The 15,166-nt window shown below is 37.3% G+C and overlaps 1 protein-coding gene across 1 annotated transcript; it reads right to left on the reverse strand.

Moving 5' to 3' along the window:
• Nucleotides 1–203: 203 nt before the first annotated feature.
• SPP1 (secreted phosphoprotein 1) lies at nucleotides 204–13,120 on the reverse strand (the record flags this gene model as incomplete). Its single annotated transcript, NM_001009224.1, is given in 8 exon segments — nucleotides 204–229; nucleotides 6,217–6,966; nucleotides 7,655–7,954; nucleotides 8,741–8,782; nucleotides 9,336–9,416; nucleotides 11,791–11,829; nucleotides 11,948–12,016; nucleotides 13,065–13,120. Coding segments are annotated over 6 exon segments (834 nt in total). The 5' UTR covers nucleotides 12,002–12,016; nucleotides 13,065–13,120.
• Between the last annotated feature and the right edge of the window lie 2,046 nt (nucleotides 13,121–15,166).

The following is a 15,166-nucleotide window of genomic DNA, read 5'->3' on the forward strand; positions in this document are numbered from 1 at the left end:
CTAGATTTTTTCTGTTTTCTTCTGATTTGAATCAGTTAAACAGTTTTTGAAAAAATTTTTTCATATGTGATGGTATATCTTCTTATTGGATCACATTAGAAGGCCTGGTGGGCTGCAGTCCATGAGGTCGCTAAGAGTTGGACACGACTGAGCGACTTCACTTTCACTTTTCACTTTCATGCATTGGAGAAGGAAATGGCAACCCACTCCAGTGTTCTTGCCTGGAGAATCCCAGGGATGGCGGAGCCTGGTGGGCTGCCGTCTATGGAGTCGCACAGAGTCGGACACGACTGAATCGACTTAGCAGCAGCAGCGGCAGAAGACACATATTTAGCAGTTCCATTAGTGAAGCTGTCTGATTACTGGATGAAGAGAGTGAGTAGTAAATCTTTCTAGTTAAAAGCATCTTCTTCCTTTGGAATTAGTGATTAGTGGAGTAATGTTCTGAGACCAGTCGAATTTCCTGTTCCCAATAACCTTCTCTGCAAGGATTTTTGCCATTCATTAGTGATCATTTCCTGAATCAATATTACACTGTGGGTTGCAAAATGAGTTTGTAATTTTCTCTTTCCTCTACATTTATTATTATTAACTGGCATTCATCTACAAAGAAGACCTTTCTTTCATGCTCTCTTACAGTCTCACTATGTACTAATGGAATTAAGAAATTCAATTTGTCATAATCTATTACTTCCATTATTCTTTTTATTCTCAAATTACTCCAGTTTTGGCCAATAGAAGTCTCCTTGAAGTCTGCTCTTTGGTCCCTTGTATATGATTTCATTATGTCTTTGAATGATTCCTTGCTTTTATCATCAAAGCAATTTTCCAGGCCTATTTTTAACTCATTTTGCTTAAGAACAGGAATAAACCTTTCCTCCTCCCAATGGCCTGTGACAGCTCTCAGTTGACTGCTGTCCTTCTGAGTCCATTGCCTCTGCTCTGCTTTGTAATAACGGAGTTGGACCTTGTGAGCATGTTTCCTTTGCCAGCTGGCACGATGGCAGGCTTCGTCAGCAGAGGGCACTGGAAGGACACCGCAGGAACGGGCTGCTCGTGCTTGTGTAGGTCCTCTCTTTTTGCTCCAAGGAAGAGTTGCCGTAATGTGATTGCAGAATGTTCAGTGCAGCTCACCCTCCAGTTGGTTTTGCTGTCATGCTGGCAGGCAGTTCCTACTCAGTCCCCTGCTCAGTCGTGGCCCACAGTTTCCTGTGCAGACCTGGACACTCCAGGGGGAAGTGCCCTGTTTGACAACTTCAGCCCACCAGCTATGGACCAGGTCTGGCCCAGGGTAACGCCACAAACTGCTCCGTCATCCGCTGCGCTGCAGCTACTCTCTCTTTAATGAAGTCTGAATCTCAGCCTTGGGGAGAGGGCCCCTCTTTCCAAATTGTTCCTTGAGTACTCTCAATCCTAGGGTGGACTTCCCAGGTGGTGCAGTGTAAACAAGTCTGCTTGCCAATGCAGGAGACACAAGACACATGAGTTCAATCCCTGGGTCGGAAAGATGCCCTGGAGGAGGAAATAGCAACTCACTCCAGTATTCTTTTTTTTAAATTTTAATTAAAAATGTTTTTAAATTAGAAGATAATTACTTTACAATATTGTAATGGTTTTTGCCATACATCAACATGAATCGGCATTAAGTATACATGTATACCTTCCTTCTTGAACTCTTCCCACCCTTGAACCCCTCTTCTTGACCCCTTCCACCTCCCTCCCCATCCACCCCTCTGTGTTGTCACAGAGCACTGGCTTTTTGTTCACTGCATCATACATTGTTCCACTGGCTGTTTATTTTGTATATGATAATGTATATGTTTCAGTGCTATTCTCCCAAATCATGCCACCTTCTTCTCCTACAGTGCCCCAAATGTCTGTCTCCTTTGCTGCCATGCAAGTAGGATTGTCAGTACTATCTTTCTAGATTCCATATATATGCATTAATATATGACATTTGTCTTTCTCTTTCTGACTTACTTCACTCTGTATAATATAACAGTTCATCCACTTCATTAGAACTGACTCAGATGTGTTCCTTTTTATAGCTCCAGTATATTCTTCCTGGAAAATTCCGTCTACCGAGGAGCCTATCAGGCTGCAGTCTGTGGGGTTGCAAAGAGTCAGATATGACTGAGTAAGCAGGCCATCCTATGGTATTGTTAAGGTGATTTTTTTTTTTAATGTCCTCTGGTTCATCCCCAGCTTCTTGTTAATAAGTCTTTATATTAAATTTTCCCTCTTAAAATAACTGATGTGTTCCTTGTCTGCTCACTGAATCTTAACCGATACAGTGCAGAGGATGGTCTTTAATGGTACCACCATTCAAAACTGCAGTTTCAGGATTAACTTGGTCATGTCCTTGGATTTGAGTATAGTGCTAAACCACTTACCAATGGGAAATGAGTTCTTGTCTTCTTTGGTATACCATAACAATTAATAAAGATATGACCTACAGTTTATTGTGATGAACTGACAATTAAAGCAAGTATATTGGGAGTCCAATATATTTGACTAATGATGACAACAAGGATGGTGGTGTCTTGGTCTGTTTGGGCTACTATGGACTGGTGCCTTACAAATACCAACAGTTATGGAGGCTGGAAAGTACATCAAAGCATCAGTAGATTTGGTGTAGCTTGCTTTTTGGTTCATTCTACCTATTTATTTCAGTCAAGAAGCAACAGTTAGAATCAGACATGGAACAACAGAATGGTTCCAAATTGGGAAAAGAGTACGTCAAGGCTGTATATTGTCACACTGCTTATTTAACTTCTATGCAGAATATGTTATGCGAAGCACAAGATGGAATCAAGATTGCCAGGAGAAATATCAATAACCTCAGATATGCAGATGACACCACCCTTATGGCAGAAAGCGAAGAGGAACTAAAGAGCCTCTTGATGAAGGTGAAAAAGCAGAATGAAAAAAACTGGCTTAAAACTCAGCATTCAAAAAATGAAGGTCATTGCATCTGGTCCCATCACTTCATGGCAAATAGATGGGGAAACAATGGAAACAGTGACAGACTTTATCTCCTTATGTTCCAACACAACTGCAGATGGTGACGGCAGCTATGAAATTAAAAGACGCTTGCTCCTTGGAAGAAAAGCTATGACAAACTAGACAGCATATTAAAAAGCAGAGACATTACTTTGCCAACAAAGGTCCATCTAGTCAAAGCTGTGGTTTTCCCAGTAGTCATGTATGGATGTGAGAGTTGGACCATAAAGAAGGCTGAGTGCTAAAGAATTGATCCTTTTGAATTGTGGTGTTGGAGAAGACTCTTGAGAGTCCCTTGGACAGCAAGGATATCAAACCAGTTAATCCTGAAGGAAATCAGTCCTGAATATTCACTGGAAGGAGCTGAAGCTCCCATACTTTGGCCACCTGATACAAAGAGCTGACACTAGAAAAGACCCTGATCCTGGGAAAGATTGAAGGCAGGAGAAGGGGATGACAGAGGACAGATGGTTGGATGGCATCGCTGACTCAATGGACATGAGTCTGAGCAAGCTCCAGGAGATGGTGATGGACGGGGAAGCCTGGCATGCTGCAGTCCATGGGGTTGCAAAGAGTTAACCATAACTGAGCAACTGAACAACAACAAATGTATTTATTTGCTGATACCACAGTGTTTTTATTAGGGAGGCTTTATGGTCTTAATATTTGTTAGGGGTAGTTCTCGCTTACTGCTTTTATTTTTCAGGATTTTCCTTCATATTGTTGTATGTTTACTTTTCCATATGGATTATAGAATTAGCTTGCATAGCTTCAGGGAAAAAATGACTTTTCTTTTATTTGGAATCACATTGCATTTATGTTATGAAGGGAGTATTGATATGTTAATGATGGATTTTCCTGTGTGAGAATAAACAGAGCCTTTCTATTTGTTTCAGGCCTCTTTTTTTTTTAGTTTACAGGAGTGTTTCACAGTTTTCCAAAATAGTTTTAGCACATTTTCTGTTAAGTATTTTATCTTTCTTTGTTTCTATATTAATAACATTGTATCTTTTAAATGATCACTTAGTGTTTTTTGTAAATATGCTTTCAGCTGAATTTTATATCATGCTTCCTTACAGAACTTGTTAGTTGTTATTTTTAGTACTTATTCTGTGTTTTCTAGGTATAGTATTAGTTTACATAAAAACATAATTTATTTCTCACTTCTTATGCCTCTAAATGCTTATGATTGCTAGCTTATATCTCCAAAGCTATGTTATATAATAGCAGAGAGAAAGGAGAAGCTTACTTGGTCCTTGTTCTTAATGGAAATACCTGTAATCCTTCTCCATTAATAATGATGCTAGTATTCAGACGGAGATCTAATCATATGACATCTTTCAATCTAGATTTAATGAGATGATCCATTATAGGAATGAATTTGCTAATACTGAAGCATCATTTCCTGGAAATAAATCCCCCTGATTATGATGCATTCTTTAAACTTGATTTCAGATTGTGTTTGCTGGCATTTTATTTAGGATTTTCCCATTGCCAGTCACAAGTGAGACTGATTTATGGTTGTGTATGTATGTGTATGTATGGTGTGTGTATGTGTTTGCAATCATTACCAGGTTTGTGTCAAAGTAATACTTGTTTTATAAAGGTCATTTGAGAGTTTTCCTTTTCTACTACAATTTAAATGGTATTGGGATTATCTAGTCTTTGAAGTTTTGATTAAATTCCACTGTAAAATCATTTGGGCCTAGTTTTTATGGATAGTTCTTTGATAACTTTTTCTTTTTCCACTATAGAAAATTTCCATTTGTGTTTTCTATGATTAGCAAAGTCAATTTTGGTAAATTGTATTTTCCTAGGAAATAATCCAATTCACTTATATTTTCTGTTTGACTTGTGCAAAGTGAGTCACTTTTGATTTATAAAATTTTGTCATGTCCTTGGTTGTCTCCTTGTTTTTATTTCTTATTTGTGTTTTCTCCCTTTCTTCCTTTATTGGGTCAGCTAGTGGTTTATCTGTTGTGCTGATTTGTTTTTTTTAACAAAGAATCAGCATTTTGTTTGATTAGTTTCTATTGCTTTTCTGTTCTCTACCTCATTACTTTTATTTTTAACTTTATTTTTTCCTTCCTTATGCTTTCTTTTCCTTTGTTGTTCTTTTCTAATTTTTAAGATGGGAACTCAATGTATTTATATATTTATTTTCATTCTTTTTGTTGTTGCTGCAAGAATTTAAGGCTATGGATTTTCTGTGATCACCAGTTTAACTGTACTCTATTGAGTTTACATTTCATTACAACACTTTTAAAGAAATTCTGCAATTAAAAATTTTCCACTTTATCCCAAGAGTTGTTTAATAATTAAAAATTTTCCAATGGGGTTTCTAGTTTTAGGAAGAGCAGAGGAGCTAAGCATGAAATACAGGAACGTGCTCCAGGTTTCCAGAACTTTTAGTTTTGAATGAAGTTGAAAATTTTGAGTATTAGCTGAGACTGCATTTAGGTTTTTTCCAATAAAAAAAGGACTATTTGTTCAATATCTACAGATGATCAGAATAGCTATGGGAAGTACCAAGTTGTCATCCAAGGGCAAGGAACCAATATTGAGAGAATCAATGGAGAATGACAAGAAACAGTGAAATTGATTTGTTGTTGCATCTAGGCACTCATTAGCTTTTCTTTTTTTAAAAAAAGATTTATTTACTTTTTTGGCTGCTGGGTCTTTGTTGTTGCACGCCGGCCATCTCTGGTTGTGGGGAGTGGGGGCTACTCTTGGTTGCAGTGCAGGAGCTGCTTCTTGTGGCGGCTTCTCTTGTTGTGGAACGCGGGCTCTAGGCATGTGGGCTCAGTAGTTGTGGTGCTCGGGCGGCATGTGGGATCTTCCTGGATCAGGGATTGAACCCATGTCCCCTGTATTGGCAGGAGGATTCTCAACCATTAAGCCATTAGGGAAGCCCTTATTAACTTTTGTATCAGCGTTGTGAAAATTAGAAAAAGGCTGCTTTCATCAGGTGGAAGTGACCCAGGGACCCTTGCATGGTTGGAGCATTCCTGATTGAATATCAACCCCTGCTTGACTCTTCTTTCCTCGACAGGAACTGTAGCTCAGTCAGAGTCTGTATAATTGACCCAGCAGGTCTTAGATTGCTCTGTATTATGTCCAGCATGCTAATGTAATTAAAATGATTACATTTATAATTGCTAGGCAACTGTAGGAAACCAAATAAGAAACACAACTGATACCACCAGACTCTCATTACATTCAAGATAAAAGATTTATTCACAACAGAAAAAATAATCACAACAAAATATATACTAATTTAAAAAACAAAAGATCATAGTGACGTGAAATTTTATATTCCTTCTTAAAAGTGTGTAACAGTATTTTGTTTGCTTCTACATGAATTTCTATTCATAAAAGGGTAGCAAACATTAAAATGCTGTGATGGTTTGCATTTTTTATGTGGAAAGAACATAGACTAAACCCTGAAGCTTTTAGTTTATAAGGGTGTTACCATGAAGCCACACACTAAACTAATGATCAAAAACATGATCTGTTTCCAGATCTACACACATATACATTCACCAACTAAGCTGAGAAATACGCATTTCATATTGTCTCCCACCCTGCTTTAACATATCCTTTTCTTTTTACTAAAAGCAAAGTAAGAACTTGTATTTTCTCCTTTCAGTTGACCTCAGAAGAGACACTATCTAATTCATGAGAAATGCGGATTTTCAGGCGCTTGTCTTCTTCACTCTTATGATCTAGGTCTAGCTTGTCTTCAAGGCTATGGAATTCTTGGCTGAGTTTGGAATTTTCCTGACTCTCGATCCGATTGGAATGCTTGCTTTCCTCCTTGGCCTTTGGCGTGAGTTCTTTGGGAAGCTCGTCACTGTTGGTTTCTTCGCTGTGGTCAGTCAGCTGACTCGTCTTCTTAGGTGCGTCATGCATCTCCTCACTCTCTATGTGTGATGTGAAGTCCTCCTCTGTGGCATCTGGACTCTGAATCACAGCACAAACAGGAGAAGAATTCAGTGAACAGCTAGGGAGGGAAGCACTGTATTCTCTAATGCCTTCTAACTTCCACACCGAAGTATTCTATAAAAATGTCTAAATCTGGCTGAGGCAAAAAAGGAAAATACTAGCATGTTACCTTTTAAAAAACCAAGTTCTTTCATTATGTCATCTCCTTTAGTTTAATAAGTACATGAATTATGTATGTGAGGAAATCTATGAGGTAGGTCTCATTATCTGTTTTACATAAAGAGAAAATGGATCGAAAGTTAAAAGTAAGGTCAATAGTAAGATGGCAAGGCTATATGCCATATCCAGATCCTTTGACTATAAAGTCTGTGATTTGCAACTCTCCAGTTCTTAGGTGTTTAACTTCAAGATATGACCACTATATTGTGAAAATAATGACTCTTTTCCGAAGTCTTTTTCAATTAAAAAAGTGAATACAATAAGTGCTTTATAAGCAGGATTTGGAAAAATTGCATTGTGATTGAGAGACAAAATTAAGGAGAAATTATGTGGACTTGAATGCAAAAACCAAGTGGGAAAGCTTTTGTATTTAGTGATCATAAAGTAATAATACTTGCTGAATGAATACATAAGTGAGCACGCAGACTCTAGTTTCCTAGAATTGGGCTCTAATCATAACCATCTGATGTGTCTATTCAAGACTTACCTCAACGTTAGATCGGCGGAACTTCTTAGATTTTGACTTCAGTCCATAAGCCACACTATCACCTCGGCCATCATTTGTGCTTTCCGTAGGGAAAGGTGGAGTGAAAACTGCGATTGTTGGAATGTCAGTGGGAAAATCAGCTTCATCAGATTCATCAGAATGGTGAGACTCGTTGGAATGGTCAGAGTCATCAGGGTTAGCATCGTCGGAGTCATCAGAGTTGACTTCCTGGCTGTTTTCATCATCATCATCTAGATCGTCTGTTTGCTCAGGGCTTTCATTGGACTTACTCGGGAGGGTCTAGAAATCAAGATGGCCAGAAAAATGGGTGTCAGGGTTTTTATTGCCCCTTAGTCTTTACACTGCATTAGCATTTTACTATCTTTATTTAGTTTTAGAATCTTTGTGTTCACAACAAAGCACTTAATGGCTTTTAAATGCTAAAATGAGCTTATTCCAATTTCCCCTTTAACACAAGGGTAAATGGAATCCTATTCTAAGGCATTTTTCTTGCTTTCTCATAAAAACTATTTTCATAGATATTTTCAAGCCAAATGTATGAGTTATAATACTTGTATCAATGATACTGTTTTTCCTTGTTCATATTAAACACTAATTTCCAAATTCAATAATCCAATAAATACATATACATAATTGTGAGGTTACCTTTTCTATTTGAAATGAAAATTCTCAGGGGATCAGAGAATCCATGTATTAATGCACACCCCCAAAACGAAAATCACCTCCCTATTAGCCTGGATAATCAAAAGGTGACTCTCTTATCCATGTGTAGAAACTATAGCTCAGTTAACCAGTTAATGTCTATTACACTTCTGATTTGCAAATATCCTGGGTCATTTATCTAACTTCTTTTATAGATTCTCAGTATCTTCAAATAGAATCTTAAGCAAATTTAACTTATCCCTTTGCTCAGCAAATATATGAATAGTCCCAATAAAAACTAGTTCCTGGAGGATTTGCTAACGGAGTTTTGCCAGAATTTGAACCTGGGCAATGTCATTAGGAGAAAGAGTGCCTTCCTGAGTCTAAGGCACAGCAGACATCAGAATCAAAGCGAAAACTCACATTTTGTTTGTTGTCATCAGTTTCCTCAGAGGACACAGAATTCTGAAGAAGAAAAGACACAAATCAGTGTACATCATACAACTTAACTTTTTATTCAAAAGTTAGCTTTTTCCATCCAAAGCAGGTCTTATTTTTCTAGCCTCTTTGGTGGAAGGATTAAGCGGGCAGACAACCTGACAGATCCATTGGTGTCCTAAGCTCACTTTTACAAACAGGCAGGAAAGTGGAGTGAAGTTGCTCAGTCGTGTCCGACTCTTTGCGACCCCGTGGACTGTAGCCTACCAGGCTCCTCAGTCCATGGCAATTTTCCAGGCAAGAGTACTAGAGTGGGTTGCCATTTCCTTCTCCAGGGAATCTTCCCGACCCAGGGACTGAACCCGGGTCTCCCAGTTTGCAGGCAGATGCTTTACTGTCTGAGCCACCAGGAAGCCATTGCAGGCGGATTCTTTACCAACTGAGCTATCAGGGAAGCGCGACAGGCAGGAAAGATCCATTTAACCAGCTCAAATGGCCTGCTTGGTGGCTATTTTTTGGAGTGGTTGTTCTTTAATTGTGAGAATTTTAATATTTAGACTTAATTAAAATGAAAAAATACCTGGGGTTCTAGGAAAGTCTGCTTCTGAGATGGGTCAGGCTTTAGCCATGTGGCTACAGCATCTGGGTATTTGTTGTTAAGCTACAAAAGAGAGTTGCATATTTGTCATTATTATTATTATCTTTTAAAGAAACAAGGGTCTCTAAGTGATAAGCTGAAATAACAACTATTCTTCCCCAATCTTGACAGATAAGCATAATATGCATTATTTAGTCAATTAGAACCTTAGTGATGTCTTTCATAATTATTCTTTCTGATAGATTCATTTAACAGACTTTTACATAGCACTTACTGTAAGCCAGGCATACTTTCAAAGTAACTTATAAATACTAATTCATTTAATCCTGAGATGAGTATCATCATCATCATCATCATTATTATTATTCCTTCAGTCTCTGTCCACGGAATTCTCCAGGCAAGAATACTGGAGTAGATAGCCATTCCTTTCTCCAGGGGATCTTCCTGACTGATCCAGGGATCAAGCCCGAGTCTCCTGCACTGCAGGCAGACTCTTTAGCATCTGAGCCACCAGATGGGAAGCCCACAATAAAGTTAAGTGATAATAAGTAGCAGAGCCAGGGTTTAACTCCAATGGCTCCTCACACTGATGATACACTGCCTTCCTGTTCTATGTCTGATAGCTGAAATTCCTCAGATGAAACACAACTAAGGCAGAACTGCCCTTAATTAGCACTGGTCTTCCTTTTTTCCTTCCTCTATGTAAGAAGAAACTCTCTCAGGCTGTGCTGTGGTGAATGGTATCCTCTAGCCATGAAACACATGGCTATTTAAGTTAATAAAGAAAACTATCTTCTCTGGCACTAGCTACATTGTGAGTGTCCAACAGCCGCATGTGTTTATGGCTACCTGTGGACAGTGCAGAAATCTAATATCAACACCATTGCATAAAAGTTCTCTTGTTGTAAGCTGCCAAAGACATGAATGGAATGATCTTTCACTCAGCCAAATTATTTATCTGGGAAATAGCAATAAGATGCTAGTGCAGAGGAGTGGAAATTGCTCTAAATAAGTGTCATCTGGTGGGCTGCATGGCCCAGGGCAATCACTTCACATCTCTGTCACTGAGAAGAGTTACCCTAGGGGTTTCAAGAATTCTTTCACAGGCAAGGAGGGGAAGAAAGGAAGGAAACTAGTCACTAGCACTTTGGGTTTCCCCATGTCTGGCTCTAACCAGAGCAGTTTCATATTGGACTTCTATGAAGGTTTTCGCTGAAAGAAGGGTTTTCTTTAACTAAAAAATGTGAAAACTATTGCTGTAGATGAGTTCAAAGGTTCCCTGTTTTTTTCTTTAAAATATGTATTTATATAAATATATATATAATATTTACAGAAATGTTATAATTGATATATAATTAATATATTTTCCTGATGATATATGTAATCATTCTTTATCTGTATTCATAAGATAAATTTATAATTTTTAAAAAGTAATATGAAGAACATACAGATAAGAAAAACAAACTAAAATTGTTCAGTAATCATATCACTCATAGATAACAAGTGTTTTCATCTTCAGGGGTGTCTCTTTCTAGACTTTCCATACTTCCTACTAGCTCTACATTTCTAGGATTCTAGAAGATTCTCATCTCCACTTATCTCTTAGTTAACATTTAACCACTTACACTGCCATAGCTTCATGTGCCCTATTTTATTCTATTAAAAAGGCACTAATTATTGCCTCAAAGAGTGTGACCTCTATTTTCTCTGGAAATGTTAATTTTCTGGCTTATTATTATGATTTCAATACTTGTGTTCTTAGATCAGTTGGAAAACAGACACACTTACACATGCCTATTTGCATATCTAAACACCCACTGCAGTACTTCTCCTAACATCTTCATTGAGCAATCTAACTGCAGTGACCTCAGACAGCTCTGTATTGGCCTTTATTCTGTTTATCTGGAATTGAACCCTGTGTGCCTTTCTGTTCAAGCTCCTTGGGACAATACCCGTTTGTTGTTTGGCTGGCACGCTTTCACCTATTGTGGAGGGACAGGTACATCTATGGTGCCGGGTGGAATAATTATGAAGAGTTTGATTTGGTCTTATGTTTGGTTAGAAAAATCTAAAGTCATCTGATAAGCACAATAGATACAAACAGCATAAATATACTTTTTTTAAGATAATGGGTTTCTTAGCAAATATCTTCAGAGATACTGTGAATATAAAGTCACACAACTTCACAGAACTCATTTTATAGAAATGATCGACCTAAAGCATCATTTTATTGTATTAAGAAATCTAGTATAGTTTTAAGAGACTGTATTAATTAAAAGCAATGCTATGCTTGGTACTGCACTAGAACCCTAGCAGGCACCCAATAAATACTTTTCAGTTATTTTATTTGTGCAAATAAGTAAAATTGTCATATGTTTGTAGTACATCTTGCAGCAGTTGCATAAATAACTATATAATAAACCGAAAAGATGCTTACCTGCTTTTCCTCAGAGCTGCCAGAACTGGTCGGTTTAACCTTTGAAATAGAAAGGTGAAGAAAGATTACAGTGTGAACCTGTTCCTAGCAACATTGAAACACACAATTCATTTATTTTAAGGGCTTTTTTTTTAAAAAAAGATTCAGTTGTACTCACTGGAAGGGCGGAGGCAATGCCCAAGAGGCAGAAGCAAATCACTGCAATTCTCATGGTCATGATTTTTTTCTGCAAAATATTTTGTAAGAAATATTTTATCTTTTCTAAGGTGAAAACAGTGATACTTTTTTTGAGGCTACCACATTACAAAATCATCACAAATAAATATGTATTTTGTGTGGAAATACTCGACTGATTTCTTTTAAATATTATGATCTTTTGAGTTAATATTTGTACTGCCACCTCTATTTTCCATCTCTCACTATTAGGCAAGGGAGAGAAGAATTTTACAAGTCTATATTTATTCGACTTTAACATTTAGAGTTTCAGAGATTACACCATTACTTCCTGATATCTCCAGCTATCTAAACCTAAAAACAGATCAGCAGTAATTGAATTAAAATAATAAAGCAAGAATGAGAATATTTACATTTCAGAGAAGAAAAACACGAAGAGAGAAAATAAATATAAGAAAGAGAAACTTGCTGTCTCCATTTTCCAATGTGCATTTCAAATGTGATTTTCAATTATTTAAAAGGTATTACTTAGGTGAAATGAAGCTGTCTCTAAAGTTAGTAATTCAAGGTATTCTAGAAGTTTGAAATGAAAACGAAAACACTGAAGTCAACAGCTTTTCTATTTGTAAGTCTAAACAGTATCATATAGATATTTGGGTGAAATTTTAATAGCTAAATACAAAGGGATAAATCAAATCATTAAAAATTAGCGTTAAAATCAGCTTATATGAATACTAAAAAGCATTTTCCTTTTAAAATGCTTGGTCATCTATCCATTTAAAATGATGTATATACAATCATCCCAAAGGGGCATAGAATTTTTCTTTTATTTCCTGACTGAAAAAAAGTAGTCTCAGTTCTTTTGAGGACTCCATGGAAATATTTTTAAGTTTTATATTCGACTGTCTTTCAAAATAACCAGCCACCTTTCCTGCAGGACATCAGCCCTGGATCTGGCATGCATATTCAAAAGACAAGAACAACTCAAGTCTGATTAACAGCGTTTACCATTGTACTCTTTTCCTTACAAACTGACCTTCCCAGTGAAATGAGGCAGCGCACAGGGAGGACAGAAGTCAAGTAGCAAACTGCAGGCTTACCTTGGTCTGCAGCAGCAGAGAAGAGTCCAGTCCCCTGTGATGCTGATGCAGTGCTCAGTGCTGCCCTCCTGGCCTGCTCTCCCTGCTGCTGACAACCAGGATCTCCCAGAATTTAAAGGCTGCTCCAGATGCTCTCCACCTACACAGGGGGCGGAGAGATGTGTCATGAGGCATTTGCCACTACCCAGCCCACTTGCTCCCACACTTCCCCCTCTGGTTTTGTGGTCACAGAACAAACATATGCACACACACGCGTGCACACGCACACAAACACCCACTACCCTGCAGTTAAAACATTACTTACGTACAATATCATTAACTATCTTTTTCGTTCATAGCACTGACTCTCAGCATCCTGGAAGGGCATCTAGAGGGCCCATGAAAACGTAGGGGGAGGGAAAAGAGTTTATTTCTGAGTTAGAAGAAGATATTATCTAAATCAGTCCTAGATAAAATTAAACACAATAGTCTTGTTTCTTTTGGTTTAAATAATAGATTAATGTGATATATGCAACGGAATTATACTTATTTAAGAGGTACCAGGCTATTGTTCAGATACATAAAAAGAGTTCCGATACCCACAAAGAGTTCAGATGCCCTTCCTCCATTTTTACTTAAGCTTCATTTTGAGTTTCAAGCGTGCAGCAGCTTGTCATTTAGACAAACAGCATTAGAAACATTAAAATCCCCAGTCACGTTCATTAAATTGGATTCACAATGACTTTCAAGGACATGGATATTTGTTGCATGGTTTGAATTATTTGGAGTTGATGGATCTGATAACTGCTATATAAAATTAAAAAATGGTAATTTATTCTCAGTGTGGCAGAAGTAAAGCAGTTTATGACCGAAAGCAGGGTTACTGCTTGAAAGTGCTGTTTCAGGAGCCATCATGTGGCTTTGAATTCTACTCTGCACAAATTAGCTGTGTGACCTTGGGCAAATCATTTAGCATATCTATACTTGTTTCTTCCTCTGTCAAATGCAGAGTTCGTGGGGTTTTTGGGAGATTTAAGTGAATTAGAATGCGTAAAAGTAAAAATACCTCCCACATATTTGCAAATACCCTGCATATTTTAACCATATTTAATTGTATGTTAAGAGTTATTAAGATTTTTAGGAGAAGAAGGTAGTCCTGATTTGTATCAACTCTAAATGGAATGGTTTATTGTAATGAGATCAGATGTAAGATTTTTATACTGTATGTCAACAGGATAATTTGCACGCCTCTGAAGGACTGGCTTAGATTTCTTAATTGTCATTTTCTAATTTTTCTCTCAGGATATACAAAATTGGTTACTGAATATGAAAATAAAAATTCTATATTAAAAAAACTGTGCCGGGCATTTAAAAGTTGTTTGAAAGAAAATTATGGATGAAGGTTGAATATTGGAACAGAAATTAGGAGCAGCAGAGCTCTCAGTTCATTTTAAACATTTAATATTGTTTCAAGATTACTTAACCTATTCATCTACCTTTCTCAGCTGTGAAATGAGGATTGCACTATTCATTTATCTCACACTTCCATTGTAAGAATGATGTAAAAAGTGAGAGTAAAGATAAATGGCCCTATTTATTATAAATGGCCCTATGTAAGATGTCAGTTCCTATTTACCAAAATTGCTTTTTAGAAAACTTTTATTTGGCAGCACCAGGTCCTAGGTGCATGTAGGATCTCTTGGTTGTGGCATGTGGGATCTAATTTTCTCATCAGGGATCAAACCCTGGCCCCCTGCATTGGGAGTGTGGAGTCTTAGATGCCAGGGCACCAGAGAAGTCCCCCCAATTTTCCTTTTAATATAAATATTAATTAAATAATGTTGTGATTATTTAATAAAAAATACTTTTTTAAAAATCAAAATTTAATTGATTAAATCCATAGGTTTGTAGGTATTTGGTGGCAGGCTGAGGGTGGGGAGCAGGTGGAATATGTCTCTTTTAAATTGGATGCATTTCAAATAAATTGATGTTTTTGACTTGTGGGTTCTAAGCACACATTTTAACAACTCAAATGGCAGCTATCTCTATAAAATATAAAAATATAGGTTATAAAGTTGCAAAAACAGATTTCTTATTTCTGCTCTTAAAAACTGTTGTTTCCC

This window comes from Ovis aries, chromosome 6 (assembly GCF_016772045.2).
Source record: "Ovis aries strain OAR_USU_Benz2616 breed Rambouillet chromosome 6, ARS-UI_Ramb_v3.0, whole genome shotgun sequence".
Taxonomy (NCBI): Eukaryota; Metazoa; Chordata; class Mammalia; order Artiodactyla; family Bovidae; genus Ovis; species Ovis aries.